This window comes from Salvelinus fontinalis, chromosome 30 (assembly GCF_029448725.1).
Source record: "Salvelinus fontinalis isolate EN_2023a chromosome 30, ASM2944872v1, whole genome shotgun sequence".
Lineage (NCBI taxonomy): Eukaryota > Metazoa > Chordata > Actinopteri > Salmoniformes > Salmonidae > Salvelinus > Salvelinus fontinalis.
The window spans coordinates 34,207,799-34,230,792 of record NC_074694.1 but is presented as its reverse complement, the minus strand read 5'-3'; the positions used below and the strand labels follow the sequence as shown (position 1 = coordinate 34,230,792).

General features: G+C 45.0%; 1 protein-coding gene across 6 annotated transcripts in view; it reads left to right on the top strand.

The window, feature by feature from the left end:
* LOC129829078 (calcium/calmodulin-dependent protein kinase type II subunit gamma-like) overlaps positions 1-21,550 on the top strand; it is a 37,303-nt gene extending 15,753 nt beyond the window's left edge. The window contains exons 7-23 of one of the 6 annotated variants that reach the window (XM_055890553.1): positions 4,163-4,265; positions 4,851-4,934; positions 5,460-5,554; positions 5,970-6,092; positions 6,760-6,843; positions 9,614-9,656; positions 11,488-11,547; positions 13,955-13,995; positions 14,186-14,269; positions 14,644-14,682; positions 14,771-14,816; positions 15,063-15,146; positions 16,582-16,731; positions 17,047-17,122; positions 17,215-17,309; positions 18,965-19,201; positions 19,289-21,550. In XM_055890553.1, coding sequence (XP_055746528.1) covers positions 4,163-4,265; positions 4,851-4,934; positions 5,460-5,554; positions 5,970-6,092; positions 6,760-6,843; positions 9,614-9,656; positions 11,488-11,547; positions 13,955-13,995; positions 14,186-14,269; positions 14,644-14,682; positions 14,771-14,816; positions 15,063-15,146; positions 16,582-16,731; positions 17,047-17,122; positions 17,215-17,309; positions 18,965-19,197 — 1,440 coding nt within the window. In that variant the 3' untranslated portion in view covers positions 19,198-19,201; positions 19,289-21,550. The remainder of the gene's footprint in view (positions 1-4,162; positions 4,266-4,850; positions 4,935-5,459; positions 5,555-5,969; positions 6,093-6,759; positions 6,844-9,613; positions 9,657-11,487; positions 11,548-13,954; positions 13,996-14,185; positions 14,270-14,643; positions 14,683-14,770; positions 14,817-15,062; positions 15,147-16,581; positions 16,732-17,046; positions 17,123-17,214; positions 17,310-18,964; positions 19,202-19,288) is intronic. The other 5 variants (XM_055890554.1, XM_055890555.1, XM_055890556.1 and 2 more) reach the window with 5 other exon arrangements.
* Positions 21,551-22,994: the final 1,444 nt, after the last annotated feature.

Here is a 22,994-nt window from a genome sequence, read left to right as displayed (position 1 = left end):
TTAACTCAGTAAAATCAATTAAATTGTTGCATGTTGCCTTTATATTTTTGTTCAGTGTGTGTGTATATATATGACATAGCTTGAATCGCTCTACCGAGGTTAGCTGTATTACCTATTGTGTGCTGTCTGCTTCGTTGGCCTTTTTTCCTGAGTGGGCTTTTACTGCAGTCCTTTACACACACACACACACACACACACACACACACGCACACACGCGCATGCAGTCTGCAGTGCTGTCTAAATGACTCTCAAGTGGTTTCCATGGCTACCACCATATGTCAATATATGGCTGCAGAGATAATTGTAGGAGAGATGGAGACCCACACACTGTCAAATGTGGACAATTCCAAAACGGCTTAAAGGAAAAATCCACTCAAAGGGCTTTTTTTTTTTTTGCTGGTGTCAAAACGCACGTTAGTTTACAATTTCATCATGTAAAATCAGGCGCACTGGCGTTTTCCAGCCCTAACACCAGGTTCGGCAATTTACATCAGTCCGCTTCAGCTCAGCTGGGCGGGGTGGAAGTATTTGTCCTTAAAAACATAATTTCAGGGCAGCACTGATAGTAATACTTATCACTAAAACCAGTTTTTGGTTAGTCTTAACGCAGTTGGTTATGGCATGGATTTTGACAACGGAAAAGCAGCCTATCCAGCCGTGACGCACACTGCCCATATGTGCATGAAACAAGAGTAGCCTAAAGTGCTTTTGGTGCATGTATACTTCCTATTTAGAAACATAAAAACACATGTTTTCCCGTTGTTTTATTGAATTAAAAAACCAAGCATAGTCTCCCCTCTCAATGAAGGCATCTTTATTTGTCTGCCAAATGCAATCGCGAAGTAGTCAAGACTGTCGATAAACAGTTTGACTCCTGAGACCGCTTGGAAATAGATCTTCATCACCAAAGCTTTATTAAAAGATCAAGTTTGAGGGGAGTACAACGGTGAGCTGACATTCCCTTTTTTATCTATGTATTGTAGGCAGGCCCACATTATTTTAGGCATCCAGGTTACATTTTTTGATGTGCAAGATGTAGACTACGTGTCCATGTCCACCATGAAACGAGAGATGAGAACCTGAATACCGGTGAACCTTGTATTTAGAAGTTATCTGTAACCTGTAAAAAAAAAAAAAAGTCTGTTTTCATATGTTAAACACCCAAGACCTGCCCTAGGCCTACTATAGCAAAGGCTGGTTCAACAGCAATGTGTCTTTTTACATGTTTGTTCTTTTTATTTTTTATTTTTATGGATTTTTTTTACGGATTGCTTTTTTTTCGTTTAATTTTATTACAATCAAACTTAGAATGATTCACCTTCATGGCGACAACGTCCGTGGCACGCTTGCAATGCCATTTCTGGAGATATGTGAATGTGATCTGATCTGTAAAATGGTTCCATTCTCCCTTTCTCTTTTATATTGGATATTTGTCCAGCTACTGTAAAAAATGTGGATGTGCGTAAAACCCTTCATAGTCTGTCTTAAAATGTATCCTCGTGGGCATATAGTAATGGTGCCTGTAAGTGTGACACAGCCTATTTTAAAACAAGTTGTTGTGTTAAGACTAGTTTTTACATTTAACCTTTATTTAACTAGGCAAGTCAGTGAAGAACAAATTCTTATTTACAATGATGGACTACAGGGCAACAGTGGGTTAACTGCCTTGTTCAGGGGCAGAATGACAGATTTTTACCTTGTCAGCTCGGGGATTCGATCCAGCAACATTTTGGTTACTGGCCCAACGTTCTAAGTAATTGCATGGCTTCAATTGCATTCACACTGATATAGGGGCCTACTGTAAATTGCATCATGGCTAATTTGGCAAATTTGAATCAAATTTGGGGCGGCAGGTAGCCTAGTGGTTATGTGGACTGCAAATGTTCAAGTTAATGTATTTAGCAGAGATAGGCCTACATTTTGTTATTTCGTTTCTATAAGCCATTTGACAAACTTACAGACTAACATTGGAGTTGATTCTAAGGCAATACATAAAATACCGTAAATATACAATTTGAAGCAAACACATATTTCGCCATGGAGCACGTTCTGATTGGCCAGTGAGGGCTAAGCCACGACTTGTTTGTTCATGTAAACCCAGCCCTTTCACGCTAATGCTAGCAAGTGCCAATGGTGGAAAAAGTACCCAATTGTGATGCTTGAGTAAAAGTATTTGGAGGGAGAGAATCTCTCTCATATCTCAAAGTATAAATCACTTCAAATTCCTTTATCAAGCAAAGCATACCGCACCATTTTATTGTTTAAAACATTTCATGATAAGCAGGGGTACACTCCAACACTGACAAATGCATTTGTGTTTAGGGAGTCCGCCAGATCAGATGCAGTAGAGATGACCAGGGATGTTCTCTTGATAAGTGTGTGAATTGGACCATTTTTATGTCGTGCTAAGCATTCCAAATGTAACAAGTACTTTTGGGTGTCAAGGAAAATATATGGAGTAAAAAGTACTTTATTTTCTTTAGGAATGTAGTGAATTAAAATGTGTAAAAAAAATAAATGGTAAAGTACAGATACCCCCCCCCCAAAAAAAAACCCCTCAGTAAAAATACCCTAAAGTACTTTACACCACTGACAAGTGTGCCGATTTTAATTGTGGTTGTGAAAATAGCACAAATATTTCTTACACACCCCTGAACGTATAGCGCTACCGCCTGCGCTTAGAATTACCATTGCGTTAGTTTTGGGGCTCTATTTAACAAACTTATCTTGGTATTTTGTTCATTAGTCCACTGTTGATACAGTCCAAAAATGTTTTGCATGTCGGCAGTGAAGTTTTCAAAATATTGGACTTTCAAGAAGCAAAGTGTCACCGGCCTCATGTAAAATACAGGGGTCAGCAAGCCGCGGCTCTTCAACATCCCCCTTGCGGTTCCCCTGCTATTTATATACTGAACATAAAATATTAACGCAACTTGTAAAGTGTTGGTCCCAATATCCCCGAAATGTACCATACGGAACACAAGCCTATTTCTCTCAAGTTTGTGCACAAATTTGTTTACATCCCTGTTAGTGATCTTTTCTCATTTGCCAAGATAATCTATCCACTTGACCAGGTGTGGCATATCAAGAATTTGATTAAACAGCATGGTCATTATACAGATGCACCTTGTGCTGGGGACAATAAAAGGCCACTAAAATGAGCAGTTTTGTCACACAACACAATGCCACAGATGTCTCAAGTTTGTAGGGAGTGTGCTATTGGCATGCTGACTGCATTCATGTCCACCAAAGCTGTTGCCAGAGAATTGAATGTTCATTTCTCTACCATAAGCTGCCTCCAACGTTGTTTTGGAGAAGTTGGCAGTCCGTTCTACCGGCCTCACAACCGCAGACCACGCGTAACCACGCCAGCCAAAGACAGCCAGATTATTGGCAAAGGATAAATGCTCACTAAAAAAGATGTACACATATGTCCACAACATTTGAAAAGCGCTTAGTTCATATTGAATGTTTTTGATATCTTTTATTTCAGCATGTGAAACATGGGACAAGTTGCATTTTATATTTTTGTTCAGTGTAGGTAAAGCAGTATAATAAACATTGATGACAATCAAACCTTCTGTTTCCATTATAATAGTTGTATGTGTTTCGTTATTCAATTTCTTGCTGAGCGTTATCTGAATATTTCAATTAATCACTGCAGAACAATATTTCCTTTGTTGGTAGTTTAAAAAAAATCAATATATGTTCACAAGATTCAATTCTCCCTGCAACTTCACCAGTCAGATGCTCCAACTGCTCTGTGACCGTGAATGCCAGATTTCGTGGTAATGTGATCCGACTGATATCCGTGGTGCTGAATATCATATATTGCCACTTGCACATGCAAAGGACAAATGTCTTCTGCGGCAACCTCAACACTTGTCGCTTCCAGTCATAACGTTTCAGACCCCTGACCTAGTACAATGTATGGCATTATTTAGGTAGCTACATAAGATAATCAAAAACTTAATACTCCTCTCTTTCCTTCATTTCTCTCTTTACTCCCCTTTTATTCTCTCCCAACTGAATTCAATATTTTGACAGGATATGGATGTGTAAATGTTGGCAAAGCCGAAGAGTTCGAAGCACTTTAGTTTTTACATATAGGCAAATGCATCTCTGTCCCTCTCCATATCTCTTTCTATCTCCACCCCTTCAGCCTGAGAACCTATTGCTGGCCAGTAAGATGAAGGGCGCAGCGGTAAAGTTGGCAGACTTTGGCCTGGCCATTGAGGTGCAGGGAGACCAACAGGCATGGTTCGGTAAGACCACGCGCACACACTCTTTATGGACAGTTTTTTTGTCATAAACACACACTGAGTGTACCAAACATTATGACCACTTTCCATGACATAGACTGCCCAGATGAAAGCTATGATCCCTTATTGATTTCACTTTTGAAATCTAATTCATTAAATGTCGGGGAGGAGACAGGTTAAAGAAGGATTTTTAAGCCTTGAGACAATTGAGACATGGATTGTGTGCCATTCAGAGGGTGAATGGGCAAGACAAAGATTGAAGTGCCTTTGAACGGAGTATGGTAGTAGGTGCCAGACCCACCGGTTTGTGTCAAGAACTGCTGCTGTGTTTTTTTCCCACGTAGAGTCCATGCCCCGTGTGTATCAAGAATGGTCCACCACCCAAAGGACATCCAACCAACTTGACACAACTGTGGGAAGCATTGGAGTCAATATGTGCAAGCATCCCTGTGGAACGCTTTCGACACCTTGTAGAGTCCATGCCCTGACGAATTGAGGCTGTTCTGAAGGCAAAGGGAGGGGTGGGTACATTTTGAGTAACCTTCATCAGACCTAAATCTTCAACATGTTTTTTTTTCTGCCTGGCAGGTTTCGCGGGTACCCCTGGCTATCTGTCTCCTGAGGTCCTGAGGAAGGACCCCTATGGCAAGCCTGTGGACATATGGGCCTGTGGTGAGCCTTTAACCTCTTAACTGTAGGTGAAAAACAAATAGACGTGTTGGCTGACAACGTCACGAAAATGAGGCGCGCACATCGATGGGGCCTGAAGCCTGCTTTTTGATTCTGAACAGATACTGTAGCTAGCAACAATGACAAGAATCTGCCACGTGGGGAATCGTAGGTGGTTCGTTAAAGCTAGTTTTATCATGGTATTGATACAAGGTCTTGTTTTGAGGTGTTTTGACTGATTTTCATGTCAATACTAATATGGCAAAAATATTCGCTAGCTAACCAACAACTGTAATGATGTATTTGCGACAAGTGCTCGTTGTGCAACTATGTTTTCAATAAACATTTGGAGACTAAATAGAAGTTACACGTTAAATCTAAGCCATTCCTGTCTGTTTTGCCCCATAGTTACGCACGCGTCTGAAGCTGGGCTATGGTGCAGAGATCATACATCTTACACCAGGGTTTACAGAAAATCTAACCGCTCTCTTTCTGTCTCTTTCTCTCGGTCTCGCTCAACCTCTCCAGGTGTTATTCTGTATATCTTGTTGGTTGGCTATCCTCCATTCTGGGATGAAGACCAACACAAACTCTACCAGCAGATCAAGGCTGGGGCCTATGATGTGAGTCGGTGTGTGTGTTTGTGTAGGGCACAGTGTAGAGGTTGACTGGACAGCTGGTGAATTTTTAATAGTGTCCGATTGAGAGCTGCACCCCAGCTATTGATCCTGTCAGCCTCCTGACGCATTGCAGAGGGGGGTGTGTGTGTGTGTGCGAGGGGGGTATCCTCTCCTTGTCTCTAGTATCCGGTTACACAGTTAATGAAGACTGGTTCTGAGATTTAACATGGCAGACATTCATATACACACAAATGTCATGCGTCTGTTAGCGTCCTGAATTATAGGAAGACATTGTTTACATGATATGAAACATGAAGAAGTACATTGTGTTACGTACATAATGCAAATGATGGTCTCTGTATATCTGTTCCTCTTCCTGCCTCTCTCTCTCCATATATATCTATCTCGCTCTCTCTAGTTTCCCTCTCCCGAATGGGACACTGTGACTCCAGAGGCTAAGAACCTGATTAACCAGATGTTGACTATTAATCCTTCCAAGAGAATCACTGCTGATCAGGCTCTCAAACACCCATGGATCTGCGTAAGTACACACACACACACCTGTATATGGCAACACAAAATCACACACACCTCACATACTGCTTTGTGTATAGGGTTGCAATGGGAGGTTTTATTATAGTTAACTTTCAAAGTTCACCTGTACTACCAATATTGTTTTAACTTTCAAGGATTTTATGGAATTTTATCACATGACATCTAGTGCCCTTTTTGGGTACTTCAGATTATCACAGGTGTCTGTAATTATCTCTGGCACTCTGTGGCCTTAAAATAATCAAATAAGATGCTTTTAAAAATAAAACGGAATGATAGATGTAAATGTGTCGGCATGAAATGTCCTTTATTGTACCATGTCTGTCTTTTGTAAATGATTTGGCTTCAAACTGGTGGCAGTTGTCAAAATCAGTAGTTAAGAGTTAATTGAAAATAATGTCATTACTATTTAAAAAAAAAAAGCATCTAATCAACAATTAGACTATTTTCTCTTGAACCATATGGTCTATTAGAAAACCATGGACAATATGGGCACAGATATAAAAACCTAATACTATATGTTAATACATTTTTCATAAAATTCCGCTATACATTTCCAAAATTGCCGTAGACTATTATAAATTCCGCTAACTTTGGTAAATTACCGGTAGTTTTGCAACCCTAATTGTGTAATACTTCTCTCTCACCTCCTATAGCAACGTTCCACCGTGGCGTCTATGATCCACAGACAGGAGACTGTGGAATGTCTGCGCAAGTTCAACGCTCGGAGGAAGCTCAAGGTACACTACTGCTACTTACCCCTACACCTCTCCTTCTCCACCCCTACACCTCTCCTTCTCCACCCCTACACGTCTCTTCCTCCTGCTTTCCTTCGCTACCTCCGCTCCTTACACCGTTCTTCCTCTTCTTCTCTACTCCCTACACCTCTCCTTCTCCACCCCTACACGTCTCTTCCTCCTGCTTTCCTTCGCTACCTCCGCTCCTTACACCGTTCCTCCTCTTCTTCTCTACTCCCTACACCTCTCCTTCTCCTCTGGCTCACTATACCGCTCTACACCTCCTTTTCTCGTCTCTCTATTCCTTCTTTATTTACACGTGTCCTCCTGCTCCATTATATACCTCTCCCCATAGACCACATCCTTTTCTCCTCATTACCCTCCCAGACCACATCCTTTTCTCCTCATTACCCCCTCAGACCACATCCTTTTCTCCTCATTACCCCCCCAGACCTCATCCTTTTCTCCTCATTACCCCCCCAGACCTCATCCTTTTCTCCTCATTACCCCCCCAGACCACATCCTTTTCTCCAAATTACCCCCCCAGACCACATCCTTTTCTCCAAATTACCCCCCCAGACTACATCCTTTTCTTCTCATTACCCCCCCAGACCACATCCTTTTCTCCTCATTACCCCCCAAGACCACATCTTTTTCTCCTCATTACCCCCCAAGACCACATCCTTTTCTCCTCATTACCCCCCCAGACCACATCCTTTTCTCCTCATTACCCCCCCAGACCACATCCTTTTCTCCTCATTACCCCCCCAGACCACATCCTTTTCTCCTCATTACCCCCCCAGACCACATCCTTTTCTCCTCATTACCCCCCCAGACCACATCCTTTTCTCCTCATTACCCCCCAGACCACATCTTTTTCTCCTCATTACCCCCCCAGACCACATCTTTTTCTCCTCATTACCCCCCCCCCCAGACTACATCCTTTTCTCCTCATTACCCCCCCCCCAGACCACATCCTTTTCTCCTCATTACCCCCCCCCCCAGACCACATCCTTTTCTCCTCATTACCCCCCCCCCCCCAGACCACATCCTTTTCTCCTCATTACCCCCCCCAGACCACATCCTTTTCTCCTCATTACCCCCCCCAGACCACATCCTTTTCTCCTCATTACCCCCCCAGACCACATCCTTTTCTCCTCATTACCCCCCCAGACCACATCCTTTTCTCCTCATTACCCCCCCAGACCACATCCTTTTCTCCTCATTACCCCCCCAGACCACATCCTTTTCTCCTCATTACCCCCCCAGACCACATCCTTTTCTCCTCATTACCCCCCCAGACCACATCCTTTTCTCCTCATTACCCCCCCAGACCACATCCTTTTCTCCTCATTACCCCCCCAGACCACATCCTTTTCTCATCGTTACCCCCCCCCCAGACCATCGTCCTTTTCTCATCGTTACCCCCCCCCCAGACCATCGTCCTTTTCTCATCGTTACCCCCCCCCCCAGACCATCGTCCTTTTCTCATCGTTACCCCCCCCCCCCCAGACCATCGTCCTTTTCTCATCGTTACCCCCCCCCCAGACCATCGTCCTTTTCTCATCGTTACCCCCCCCCCCCAGACCATCGTCCTTTTCTCATCGTTACCCCCCCCCCCCCCAGAACTTCGTCCTTTTCTCATCGTTACCCCCCCCCCCCCCCCCCAGACCATCGTCCTTTTCTCATCGTTACCCCCCCAGACCATCGTCCTTTTCTCCGCGTTACCCCCCCCCAGACCATCGTCCTTTTCTCCTCGTTACCCCCCCCCAGACCATCGTCCTTTTCTCCTCGTTACCCCCCCAGACCACATCCTTTTCTCCTCGTTATCCCCCCAGACCACATCCTTTTCTCCTCGTTATCCCCCCAGACCACATCCTTTTCTCCTCGTTACCCCCCCAGACCACATCCTTTTCTCCTCATTACCCCCCCAGACCACATCCTTTTCTCCTCATTACCCCCCCAGACCACATCCTTTTCTCCTCATTACCCCCCCAGACCACATCCTTTTCTCCTCATTACCCCCCCAGACCACATCCTTTTCTCCTCATTACCCCCCCAGACCACATCCTTTTCTCCTCATTACCCCCCCCAGACCACATACCTTTCTCCTCATTACCCCCCCTAGACCATCGTCCTTTTCTCATCGTTACCCCCCCCCCCAGACCATCGTCCTTTTCTCATCGTTACCCCCCCCCCCCCCAGACCATCGTCCTTTTCTCATCGTTACCCCCCCCCCCCAGACCATTGTCCTTTTCTCATCGTTACCCCCCCCCCCCAGACCATCGTCCTTTTCTCATCGTTACCCCCCCCCCCCAGACCATCGTCCTTTTCTCATCGTTACCCCCCCCCCCAGACCATCGTCCTTTTCTCATCGTTACCCCCCCCCCAGACCATCATCCTTTTCTCCTCGTTACCCCCCCAGACCACATCCTTTTCTCCTCGTTACCCCCACAGACCACATCCTTTTCTCCTCGTTACCCCCACAGACCACATCCTTTTCTCCTCATTATCCCCCCAGACCACATCCTTTTCTCCTCATTACCCCCCCAGACCACATCCTTTTCTCCTCATTACCCCCCCCAGACCACATACCTTTCTCCTCATTACCCCCCCTAGACCATCGTCCTTTTCTCATCGTTACCCTCCCCCCTAGACCATCGTCCTTTTCTCATTGTTACCCCCCCCCCCCCCAGACCATCGTCCTTTTCTCATCGTCCTTTTCTCCTCTGCCTTTATGACTCATCTCTCCGTTTCTGTCTTTCTCTCCTAGGGAGCGATCCTCACCACCATGCTGGTGTCCAGAACCTTCTCAGGTGGGTGTGTCTCCTCCCTCGCTCCAGTTAGAGTAAGGGGGGAGGACAGATGGAGCTCTACTCCCTCCTTCCCTCTCCTCCTCGGTGGAGACCACCTAATGTAGGTTTTTAGGCCGAGTGTGTGTGTGTGAGTGAGTACTCAAAGACGTGTGTGTTCAGGACACCTCTTCTGAAGGAGAGGAGGAGGTGAAAGGAGCTCCTCTGCAAGTTCTGAGCAGATGTCATAAAGGTGTCAGTACACAGAGGTGCTAGAAAGAGGTCATTGATTCTAGAATTGCAGACTGTTTTCTAGATTCTAGAATTCCAGCAGTACTGTGTTTTTAGATTCTGTGTGTTCTATATCTGTCTAACGCACCTCTCTCTCCCCTTGTCGGCTCTGGAGTGTGTGCGGTTCACTCAGGAGTGGTGGATGTCTGTCTGGTGTCACAAAGGGCACTTTTAAGGCTCTACTTTCACTCTTCTGCTACTTAAGATGATTAGGAATATAACGATTCACCGATTTTCAAACTGTTTAAGATAGGACTGCATCGGTCCGCGGATTCCAAACCGATCCAAATGTAGCATGCATCGGTCAGAAAAACGATTCCAGCGTTACGCGTTTTTTTCTCGTATTAGTTTCTTTCTACCTTCTGAAAAGACCTCCTATTTTATGACAACTGATGCGTCCTCTCCTGTCGAACTAAGCATGTAACTGCATTGACAGTCATTGATCTACAAGTCATTTTGCATGCCGAACAAGCCCAGCCAATATCAGTAACCTAGTCAAACTGTGCCCAGCTTCGTACGGTAGGCAGCCATCTTGCACATCTGCGCGACACCTTCAGCATTCAAATGCTGAAATGGCTTACCTGATATTAGGCTTTATTACTTAAGTGACAACCTAATGTAATTTGTTATCTGTGCGCTGTTAAAAGTAAGCTACCGGAGACTCATCTAGCTATAGGCTACCCACTGAACGGGGCTTACAATAGATTTTATTTTGATTGTTCAGGTTCATCATCAGCAATAGTTTGGTTTAAATAATCAGTGTTTATGGTCGTTTTTAGATATACAGGGTGAAGGTGATCATTTCCATAAGAAGACCGCAATCACTTTGCGAGACGCTGCATGGCAAAAGCGGGAGGCGAAAAGCAGCTCACTAGACTTCCAAATGGTCAAAACCATTTGATTTTGAGATGAAGGTAGAATCCAAAGTTGACTATATATTAATAGCTCATTTGTAAACTAATATTGATGCATTACTAGCTCAAACGCTTGATGTGCAAAAATGACAAGTTTAATTAGAGGGTGATGGTGATTTCAGAACCAAAGTGGGGGGGACAAAATGTAGGCTATGTTTCCCCCTTTAATCTGGTAGTGGGGTTGTAGATGCCTAGTCTCCCTTATGGCTCATCTCAAGCGCCTACATATACATACAGAATTTACACACACATACAGACAGATCCAGGTCAGAGAGGCCCAGCTCAGGAGCTCCATCTGCAGCAGATTTGAATTTAGAATGGAAAATGAACGTGTTTATGCAACAAATGTTACTGCATCGATTTGTTCTCTAATCAAATCGGATCGTTTCAAACTAAAACATTTCGGTGCCCTTGTATCTAGATGCGTATCGAATTGTCTTGAAGTGGAAAGATGCTCATCCCTAGGGTGAAGACCTGGCTTTAAGGGAATAGGATTTTTGCGTCCTAAATGGCATCCTACTCCTCGTATAGTGCACTACTTTTGGCTACTATATGGACAATAGGGTGTCATTTGAGATTGGTCACTGTATTGGGTTAGGCCAGCCCAGATTTGAATAGCTCCTCCCAACCTGAGTATTTCTGTCCAATAGTGGGCCGGCAGCATGCCAACCCTGCTGCTGTGTCCTCCACCGCCTCGCTGGCGCAGGAAGGTACGTCACAGAGACACGCCCTCTTACTTCCTCTACACACACTTCCTGCTTCCTGTCTAAGTCCCTCCCACTTCATTCTATAAGGGAGCACCATGTGTTTTTTTGTTTTTTTACTTCTAAAGAGGAGCACCAGGTTATCTGGCCCCTTTCCTGAATGCAGCTCACGTTAGCCTGAAACACATACACACTCATGTGAGACCATATGGGTGTTTTTAAGGAGGAGGCTAATACCATGGACACACAGGCTAAACACATCTAACTCTACACATACTGTCAACAATACTACTTAGCCTCATGTCAACATCAGAAATCATCAAATTCATTAGCCTTACATTTCAACCCCCCTCCCCACCCTCCTCTTTTGGTTACGGCCATGAGAGGGGGTTGAGGGTGGCGGGATGGGGGGGGGGGTGTGTATCTGTGGCGACTGACTGACTGGGGGATGGACAGGAGCAGAGGAGGCATGCTGCCATCGTCTGACCTGGGTAAAGAGGGGAGAGTGGGTGGACTAAGGTCAGCGATCCCATGCGGACTAGGAAACGGTATAATGTTTCTGGAAGGGTTGGATAGGTGCAAGCCACAGCAAATTTCACCCAGCCAATCATAGGGAAAATTGGAGCTACTACCATATTATTTACACCTATCAGATCCTTTCAGATCTACACAAGTGTCTCTAGGAAGTAGGGTAATAGTAGTATTGACCCAATATCAAGCGTGGGGGAGCTCCCCTGAGCGTGCGATTGATGCTCTGGTTCTGCATGAGGATGGTTGACAGAGCTATACGCTAGAACCCTCCAATCACAGGGCTCTCCTCTGAGAGTGGACCAATCGCCTGCCAGTAAGTCCTGAAGACGGATGACATCATCGCCCTATGAAAGGCATCTGCAGCTTAGCCTCCCTGCGATTTCACTGCTTTCCCCTCCACTGTGTATGGCTGAGGCAGACTCTGCTCTCTGCTTATGACCCTCCATCTTACCCAGTCACATTGTCACACTGTAGCCCAGATTAATTACAGTGTGAACAATGTTCCCTTGCTGCATGTGGACTTGTATTCCCTATACAATCCTTTTCCCTTCCATTCTCTACTCCCTGAAGTGTGCACTCGTTCACTTTCCCTCCCAGAGGTAAAAGGATTGGATTGGTATGAGTGCACACTTGGACACTTACAAGTTACTTCCTGTCTTCCTTGAAATAGCCACTGATCTGAGGTGACTGGACAGAGGAAAGGGAAGATATTAGACAATGGCCACGTTCTAGTTAATTGCATTGCAAATGCCTGTCTGCCAGATCTCAGGTGTTTTAACACGTCAGCTAATCTGATGCTCGACTGTGAGGATGTGGCATGCAGCCATTGGTTGATGCAATGCACCATTGCAATGTAGTTGGCCTGTGACGCGACCGATATGTCCGACGAAGATGTTGGAACGGGGACCATGCTTGCCCGCCCTGTCGGTAGTTGGGTAGAAGACGTGGCAGGTGTCAACGGTTAACCAATCAAGGCCCAGCTCTGTTCTGCTGTTTGCTGAATGGAAGCTATGCACCTTTGGAACTGTTGTTGATGTGGATGCTGCATGGCTGGTCCACTGCGCGTTCCAGCCGTTCCGCTGTGTGATATAAAGTGCATGGCATGGAACAGCTCTGATCAAGGCTGCAACCCCAAGACGGAGCAGCTATCTGCTCCGCCCGCCGCTCCGCTAGGGCGCAAGACTGTTCCCTGTCGATACTGCCACACAGTAAGAACACACACACACCAGCAGTGCACGAACCACCACCGACAACCGATGCCTGCTGCCTAAAACATGTCTCCCACCCTCCCTCCCTCTCCTTGTTTCTCTCACTCTGATAATGCACCACTGAGACTTCTCTTTCCATCTCTTTTCTTCCCGCTCTCTCCCACTTGTTAACGGAAGGTAAGGAACCCCAAGAGATTGCATGCATCCCAGAATTGCGTGTGTTTGTCCGTAATACTTAAAAAGCAGTTGGGACAGCAGCAAAGTGAAATGCTTTAGATGAGACCAGAGTGAGATGACGGACTGGAGCCTCCTAAAGGAAATCAATAGTTTACAGTAACGTGTCTAAACATCCGCCTCTTCTCTATAGCACGCTCATTCTCCCTGAAGTGTGCGCTTGTTCACTCCCCTTCGTGGAATAGAATGCCTCTGGTGTCAGGAATATGGTGGGATACGCCCTTAAGTCCATGTTCACACCAATCCAATGCTTTTAAGTCCATGAAAGGGTAGTTATTAAGTACACACTGCCGGCAGAAGGTGTGGAGAATCAGACTGCGGTCTAGGAGTGGTTGTTGCTTGACTTGGACCAGGTTGGATGAATGTGAGTGAAGTGACTGGAGAGATGTTTTAAGTCCAGTGCAACTCTCTTCTTATGCTGTATTCCCCTCTCTTTACAGCATGCAAAAGTTTACTGAACAAGAAGGCGGATGCTGCTAAGGTAATGGGTTACGTCTGATGTCGTGTAGCTGTCACACACACTCCCTCTTCCACTCTCTCTCTTTGGCTCACAGGGGTAGTGAAGAGATTGTTTGATTACTTGATTTAGTGGAGAATTAAAGGCTGCTGTATTTATAGAGGGAAATGAAGAAAGATATTACTCTTCATTTTGTTAATTTTGTGTGTCTCAGCCCACGACCAACAACAACAGTAAGAACAGCATCGTGAGCGCTATAAATGCCATGAAGGACAACAGCATGGCTGCCTCACAGATGGTACAGAACCTTTACCTCCTCTCATCCCCTGTTCCCCTCCTAGTTCCCTAACCTTCTAGCACCCTAGCCTGCTCTGCTCCCTCCATTACCCTCATTGTATCTCTCTTCCTAGCACCCTAACCTCCTAGCACCTTAAAGTCCATACTCCCTTCCTAGCCTCCTAACTCGGCCCCCTAACCTTCATTCTCTTCCTAGTGGTCTTTTGTCTCTGTTGGCTGGAGTCTAAGATTGCTTCACGTTTGACCCTTCACAAACCTCTAACCCCTTCCCACACCAGCCTACATCTTAATATCAACTCGCACCCTAACCTCCAGGCACTTGTACAGACCTGGGTGTGTAACCAGACTTTTAACTCTATGCTTCTCTTCTATCAGGAATCTCAAAATACAGTGGTTGCTACTGATGGGATCAAGGTGAGGGTGTTTGTGTGCAGAATTAGGTTAACAACATATGAATAAGGCTCACTATGTGTTGTTAACCCCCCCCCTTCTCTCTCTCTAGGGTTCTACAGAGAGTTGCAACACAAATGAGGATGAGGATATGAAAGGTAGGGAAATTACACTTATCTTTCTTCTCCGCTTGCTTGCTCTTCTCTCTCTCCTTTTGCTTTGTTCCCTCTCTGTGATCTAACCATATAGTTTCTGATAGATCTTCCTGTGCTCTGTAGCTAGCAGTGTGCTAAGGTTTGTGTGTGTGTGTGACTCACCCGTGTATATGTGTGTACGTGCGTGCCTACGTGTTTGTGTGTGTGCATTATTTGCGTGTGCGTGCCTGTGTGTGGATTCTAATCTAGGGGACAGCGTTGTGATGATGAGTCAGGGCAGTGCAACAGAGGAGATGCCCTCTCTACTGACCTCGTCTGACAACTCGCCTGCCAGTAAGTGTTTTCACGGCAACCACAACCTTTCGGGGACGTCCCTGGCAAAGACCCCACTCTTCCTGCCCTTTGTGCCTCTTTTCCGCTGTGCGTCTCCGACCTTTGTGTCTTTTTTCCCTAGCCTTCAACATTGGGAATCTCACCTCTATACCCTTTTTTTTTGCTGAATCCCAAACCATTCCCTTCCCCTTCCTCTCACCCCTCTGCCTTCCATTTGCTCATTCACACTTGCCTCCACCACATGCACAAGTGCTCCAAAGCTGAGTAGTCTTTCCACTATGGTCATTTAGCAAATAAAAACCTGCCGAGTCACTCTAATCTTAAAAAGCGTGCCGAGTTACAACAAGTTACGTATCTTCCGTAGATTCTCACCAGATTGTCAGAGAGAACTCCATTGGTAACCACCTAGCTAGCTTGTAATCCTGGAAGTGTAGCCAGCCCTATAAAGAGATGTATGTAATAATTGTTAGTAGTGATGGGGGGAGGAGAATCAGTACAGTTACATATCGCAATATTATTTTTAGATGATTTGCATTTGTTTGCGTCCCATTTCAAGGCTTGGCACGTGACAAAATGTAATACCTCCCAAATTAAGTATTTCACTGTTACTGAAGTTCATATCTTGTAAAACGACAAGGGGAATTTATATATATTTATTAAACGCTTGATTATTATTTAAATGTAAAACATGAATTGCATAATTTAATAAGTTGATGCGTTTATTGGATTTCGCACCACTCTGAAAGTCTCCCTCGCGTGACAACAAAGGGCCCTCTAAGCGAGTTGGTTGGGGCGAGGGGCTGGTTTGGTATGGTCTCTCAATCTTCACTGCGTCCTGAGAAACGGGATGACCCCCCCCACTCCTTCTCCTACAGTTGTGTTTGTGTGTCTCTATCAGGAGATGGTGAAGAAGAGGAGTCTCCTACTCTTATTCCTCTCCTTCTCTCTCGCCGTCCTCTGGGTGTTCTAGTGTTATCCTTCTCTCTTTTCCACTTTCTCCCACAGTGTTGCTCTTTACTCCCCCCCCCCCCCCCCCCCTCTCTCAAAACACTGCTCTTCTATTGGCCAGTGCTCGTACAAGCGCTGAGCCAATGGCAGGCATCGGTTCTGCTTCTCAAAGTGCTGCTTGTACATTCGTCCTTTTTATATTGTCAGTTTTCATAGAGAGAAGTGTGTTTCTGCACTGTGATAGAATATAATAGAGTGAAGTGGAGTAGAATGAAGGGACATGTAGTTTAATATCACGATCTAGTCAGTAAATTTCTTAATCAGCTGAGCTTCTCAGAGCCCCCCCCGTCCCCCCCCCCCCCAAACAGTCTGTCTGTTTCAATGTCTTAGCGAACTAACATCATTCATTACTGTTCATGTTGTGTGTGAGTGGTATGCACGTGTCTGACTGCGTACGTGTGTGTTGACCATGCGTTGTGTGTTCCAGCTGTTCCTCTGCATGATGTAAAGCGCATGGCGTGGAACAGCTCTGATCAAGGCTCCAACTCCGAGTCAGGGCACGCTCAATCTGCTTCCCCTGCTGCTCTGCTAGGGAGCAACGCTGTCCCTGTCACAGTCAATACCACCACACAGCACAGTAAGAACACACACCGAGGGAGAGAAGCAGTTACATGCACTCATACAAGGGAGATACTGTATGCACACCACATAGAACAGACACACAAACTCATGACAGAGTTGGAGCACCCACTAGTAGGGAGTTGTCCATTGTTAGATGTCAGAGAGAGAAAAGGGAGTGAGAGAGAGAGTGGAATATATAGAAAGAGTGAGGAAAGACAGTACAGCTGTAGTGGAGGGTGAGTAGTGAAGTTGCTCCTATTTAACTAGATCGCTGAACTTCCATCTCTTCTCCCATTTTTGTTCTTTCTCTCCCCCCTTTCTCTCCCTCTAGCTCGTAAGCAGGAGATCATCAAGATAACTGAGCAGCTGATTGAAGCCGTGAACAATGGAGACTTTGAGGCCTACACGTGAGTACAGCTACGTTGTTTCACACGTCTGATTACTGAATTACTAGCGTTAGTCTTTCTCTCTCTTGCTCGCTCTTCTCCTCCCCCATCAGGAGGATCTGTGATCCAGGTTTGACCTCCTTTGAGCCTGAAGCTCTGGGGAACCTGGTGGAGGGCATGGACTTCCACAAGTTCTACTTTGAAAACCGTGAGTCTCTCTCTCTCTTGTTCTGTCACAAACAGTGCATTCGGAAAGTTTTCAGACCCTTTGACTTCTTCCACATTTTGTTACGTTACAGCCTTATTCTAAAACGTATTAAAACGTTTTTTCCCCTCATCAATCTACGCACAATACCCCATAATGAAAAAGTCCGAAATGGGTTTTTAGAAATGCAAATGTATAGAAAAAATATTCAAACAGATTCCTTATTTACATAAGTATTCAGACCCTTTGCTATGAGACTCGAAATTGAGCTCAGGTGCATCCAGTTTCCATTGATCATCCTTGAGATGTTTCTACAACTTGATTGTAGTCTACCTGTGGTCAATTCAATCGATTGGACATGATTTGGAAAGGCACACACCTGTCTATATAAGGTCCCACAGTTGACAGTGCATTTCAAAGCAAAAAACAAGCCACGAGGTCGAAGGAATTGTCCGTAGAGCTTCGTGTCGAGGCACAGATCTGAGAAAGGGTACCAAAAAATGTCTGCAGTATTGAAGGTCCCCAAGAACACAGTGGCCTCCATCATTGTTAAAAGGACGAAGTTTGGAACCACCAAGACTCTTCCTAGAGCTGGCCACCCAGCCAAACTGAGCAATCTGGGGAGTCGGACCTTGGTCAGAGAGCTGACCAAGAACCTGATGGTCACTCTGACAGAGATTGAGAATTCCTCTGTGGAGATAGGAGAATCTTCCAGAAGGACAACCATCTCTGCAGCACTCCACCAAGCAGGCCTTTATGGTAGAGTGGCCAGACTGAAGCCACTCCTCAGTAAAAGGCACATGACAGCCTTCTTGGAGATGCCCAAAGGACTCTGACCATGCATAACGAGATTCTCTGGTCTGATGAAACCAACATTGAACTATTTGGCCTGAATGCTAAGCGTCATGTCTGGAGGAAACCTGGCACCCTACAGTGAAGTGTGGTGGCAGCATCATGCTGTGGGGATGTTTTTCAGCGGCAGGGACTGGGAGACTATATTAGGATCGAGGGAAAGATGAACGGAGCAAAGTACAGAGATCCTTGATGAAAACCTGCTCCAAAGCACTCAGGACCTGACTGGGGCGTAGGTTCACCTTCAAACAGGACAACAACCCTAAGCACACAGCCAAGACAACGCTGGAGTGGCTTCGGGACAAGTCTCTGAATTTCCTTGAGTGGCCCAGCCAAAGCACGGACTTAAACCCCATCGAACATCTCTGGAGATACCTGAAAATAGCTTTGCAGCGACGCCTCATCCAACTTGACAGCTTGAGAGGATCTACAGAGGAGAATGTCAGAAACTCCCCAAATACAGGTGTCCCAAACTTGTAGCGTCATACTCAAGAAGACTTGTAGGCTGTAATCACTGCCAAATGTGCTTCAAAGTAATTATGTAAATATGATGTTTCAGTCCTGTGTACATTTTTTGCAAATGTATTAAAAATACGTCTTATGCTTTGTCGTTATGGGGTATTGTGTGTGGATTGAGGGGTAAAAAATTATTTAATCAATTTTAGAATAAGGCTGTAACCTAACAAAATGTGAAAGTCAAGGGGTCTGAATAATTTCCGAATGCACTGTACATGCAAACACACTTGCATACAACGAATGAGTTCAGCAGAAAGATCCAAACATGTTTTATCTTTGTGTTCCTACAGTGCTGAGTAAGAACAGTAAGCCGGTCCACACCACCCTGCTGAACCCCCACGTTCACCTGATTGGAGAGGAGGCTGCCTGCATCGCCTACATCCGCCTCACGCAATTCGTCGACGGTCAGGGACGCCCCCGTTCCAGCCAATCGGAGGAGACCAGGGTGTGGCATCGCCGTGACAGCAAGTGGCTCAACGTCCACTTCCACTGCTCTGGGGCTCCGGCCGCACCGCTGCAGTGAACTGGTACACTTACACTTACACTTACACACTTACACTTACACTTACACTTTTAACCCTTTGAATGTTCTAAAGTATCTCGCTTTCTCTCAGGTGTCCAAACGCTCCAGGCTGTTGGAGTGTGAGTTTTGGGGCGTGTTTTCGGCGTGTGTTTTGGGGGCGTGTCCTCTTTGTGGGTTGACCAATGCCAGGAGCCCGGCCGGGCAAGACTGCACCCTCTCCAACACCAACCAATCCAGTCTCTCCTTTGATCCGCTGGGGGCCGGCCAAGTGTGGATTCCGCCCCTGTGGGATGATGCATGCATCTGACGGCCAATAGGAGGGCTCGTCCTTTGACTTCTGACCCCTCCCACCCGGCAGCCATTTTGTCTCCCGTCCATGGCCGCCATTTTGAGATGAGAGGAGCGGGGAGGAACGGGTTCTTGAACTTGTTATGAGAATGAGTATACAGTGTAATATATGACTAGTACAAGATAACACCCAACCCTAACAAGCATTTATATATATGATGAGAGGAGAGTGTGTGTGATGGTAGTAGAGGACATGGGAAAAAATAATCTCCGGAGCAGGATTTGCTCTCTTTCCCAGAGAATGTAAATGGAGAATTCCCAAGCAGAATTCTATTTGGAAGGACAGTTGTTTCAATCAGAAATATGTAAGAACCTGATGCGAGAAACTTGATATCAAAAGGTGAAGCACCAAAGTGTAGAACTTTAGGCTTTGTAGGAGTTTGTTGTTTTGTTTTTTATTTGTTTTGAAGGGAAGGTAGGGGTGCATTCCAGAGCACTGTTTCTGTTGTGTTTTTAGCCTTGTTTACGTTGCGTTTCTGTGGACTGAGTCTGATGTAGTCAATTTTAAGCGACTGAGTTAAAAAAATAAGTTTTGTGAAAGTGAACCTGCAGTATGTACCTGCTGTCTGTTTTATTGTTCTGCAGTGGGAGATGGCAAATTTGGGGGAAAGGCATCTGCATTTGAAATGTTTTCCTTCTTCCTCTCCCCCTTGTCCTCCTTTTTTTTCTTTTTTTCCCTAAGACTTCTCCCTTTTTTTTTTGTCCCTCCATTCTCCGTTTCTCACTCCCACCCCCTGGCTGTGTATACATGGCGTGTGTGTGTGATTATACATAACATGTACGTGTGTCTAAGAGTCACTCAGAGAGCATGACAAAGGGGTGGACACTTGTCTAACACACACCAACCAGCTCTAGTCCCATGTCCATGTTACTGACACCATTTTGACAACCTCTGACCTCTACACACACATGTATACCAACACATACACCTCCCAAATTCTTATTTCAACCTGATGTCCTGAGCTGTCAGTCTCGTAATATCCTGTGTAAATACATATCGTGCACACACTTGCGCACACACACTGTGGTGTCAGGTTTTGTAACGTATCTTCACCACTGCAGTGCCCATGGTGAAACCCTGGCACGTTTGTTTGTGTTTTCGTCCCATTAGTAAGTGTCTCTCCCTCTGAGCAGTCTGTTTATCTGTGTGAATGTGTGTATATATGTGTGGGTCTCTGTTTGCTGGTTTGGGTTTTGTTGACAGTTAAAAAAAAAAAAAAAAATTCTCTGCTTTTTGGAAAGTTGTGCATTCTATACGCGCACACACACTAAAGTTAGGCCAACTATTAAACTGATCAGACTAGCTGGTTAGAATATAACAGGGATGGAATGGACTGAATTCAGATAAGTTGTTGAGGATATAAATCTGTTACACACACACAGGAGGAAATGGAGGGTAAACGAGGAGACAACTGAATTTTTATTGATTACCAGTAAATTTATAAATTTTATTTCACCCAGACAGTGGGATTTTAGTCCTTATATTGCCCATTCAGGTGGAGGGAAGTGTTCCGAGAAGTATTTGTGGAGTTAAACCAGAGAGCAATGTATGCATGTTTCAGTTTAAGCATCTCTACCGTGCACCTACCTGAACTAGGACGGAGGATAGGGTATATAATAACTATCATATTTGCATATTTTGAAATGAAGAAAAATAAGAACTCCGCCTCCGTCCAGCATATTAAATAGGTGACATGAGATAATAAAATAAACAAAAAATACTATTTAATTACAAAAAGGATTGAGGAGCCTTAGCTTGTTATGAAGCTCATTGTCAGTACTCTCCCTGCGTCGTGATGTTAACCTGTCGGGCTGCGCTTTCTTTCCCCAGCAGTCGTTGGATGCTGGAGTTTCTTTGCATGATCATGATGTACGGTAAATTAAAACCATGAATTGAGGACGATCAAATGTTTGTCTAATTGTTAGTAGGTCCTTTATCATAGCTTTGTTATTCTTCGAAACTTGGATCTTGAAAGTATTTAATAAAAATACTATTTCAGCACCGTTTTGTCTCCGTGTCTCTTTTAATGTAAAACTAGGGGCTAGATTATATCAGGCCTGCGCTAGCCGCCACACAGCGGATATTTTGGAAGTGTCGGAGGTGGAACTGCATTAGAGCTGTAAAATCCACAAGCGGCTCCTAGCATTGGCTTTTTGCGGAAACTGCCATTGGATTCAACGAAACCACCCAATTTTGTAATCTGACAAAATCCTATACAGTGGCCTTAATTCATGCAGCTGCATTACAAGTTAAAAAACGTTTGTTTGATTGTCTACACCTCGATTAGACTGATAGGCTATACATTCACATCCAAATGTACATGAAAGCATGCATCAGACTCCAATTTCTAGCTCTGTTTTGAACTTCTAACTGTAGGGATAGTAAGGGAGTGGTTTGTGGCATGAGCAGTCACTCCCCTATTTGTCAGCTCATACCACAGTTACACTTCCAAAACGGATGTCTGCTAACGAGGTTTAAGGCTTGATCTGATTAAATCGAGGCCTAGGTGTTCCAATGTTCTGCTAACCCTAAGAATGCACGCCCAGTAGATTGCCTCTAAGTGGTGTGCTAGGGAAGGCGTAGTGTTTGCTGGTTTTTCCTTTCAATTAAGACCGAGACAATAATTAGTGACCATCAATCAAGTACAAGGGAAAAGCGAAACCCAGCAGACACTCGGCCTTCTGTGGAATGAGTTTGACATGTGCCCTAAAGCTATTGATAGTGTGTCTATCAGGCCTTTTAAGTCTTATTTAAAGATTTCCTGTCCTGTTGTTCTCATGGAAGGTGACTCTAGCCTATGCCTATTTAGGGCAGTATTGGAACCTTATTTAAGGCAGACTGTGTATTCCTGTGTGTGTCTGAGATGTAGGACAAGTCTCTGGGTCCCTCTCTTCTCTGTGATTAATGAGGACACTGCTGCAGGTCAGCTTCTACACACACACACACCCCACCACCATCAAATACACACGTTCATGAACACACACACACATATACTAGTACTAACACACAGGTTTACCAACCAACCTACCATCACCTTTCCAGCATTCTATTTATCTCTCTGGCCATCTGCCTCTATCACTCTTGTTCTCTACCTTTCAGTCTTCTCAAAGGTCACAAACATCATGTAGACATGAGCTGGGAATAGATAGCCTGAGCTCATTCTCAAGTCTTTCCTCAATTCCTCGTCTCTCATCTCGTCTTCTTCCCGCCTCAAAATGTCAGAGGGAAAAGAGAAGGTCCGAGGGTCCTCCTCCACCAATCTTAACACTTAGCTTGAATACTCCCCTTGTTTACTCACTAGATCATGATATTAAAGTACATGTCCCTTCATTCTACTCCCTGCTCTACTTTACTCTATTATATTCTATCACAGTGCAGAAACACACTTCTCTCTATGAAAACTGACAATACACAAAGGATGAATATCCAAGCTGCACTTTGAGAAGCA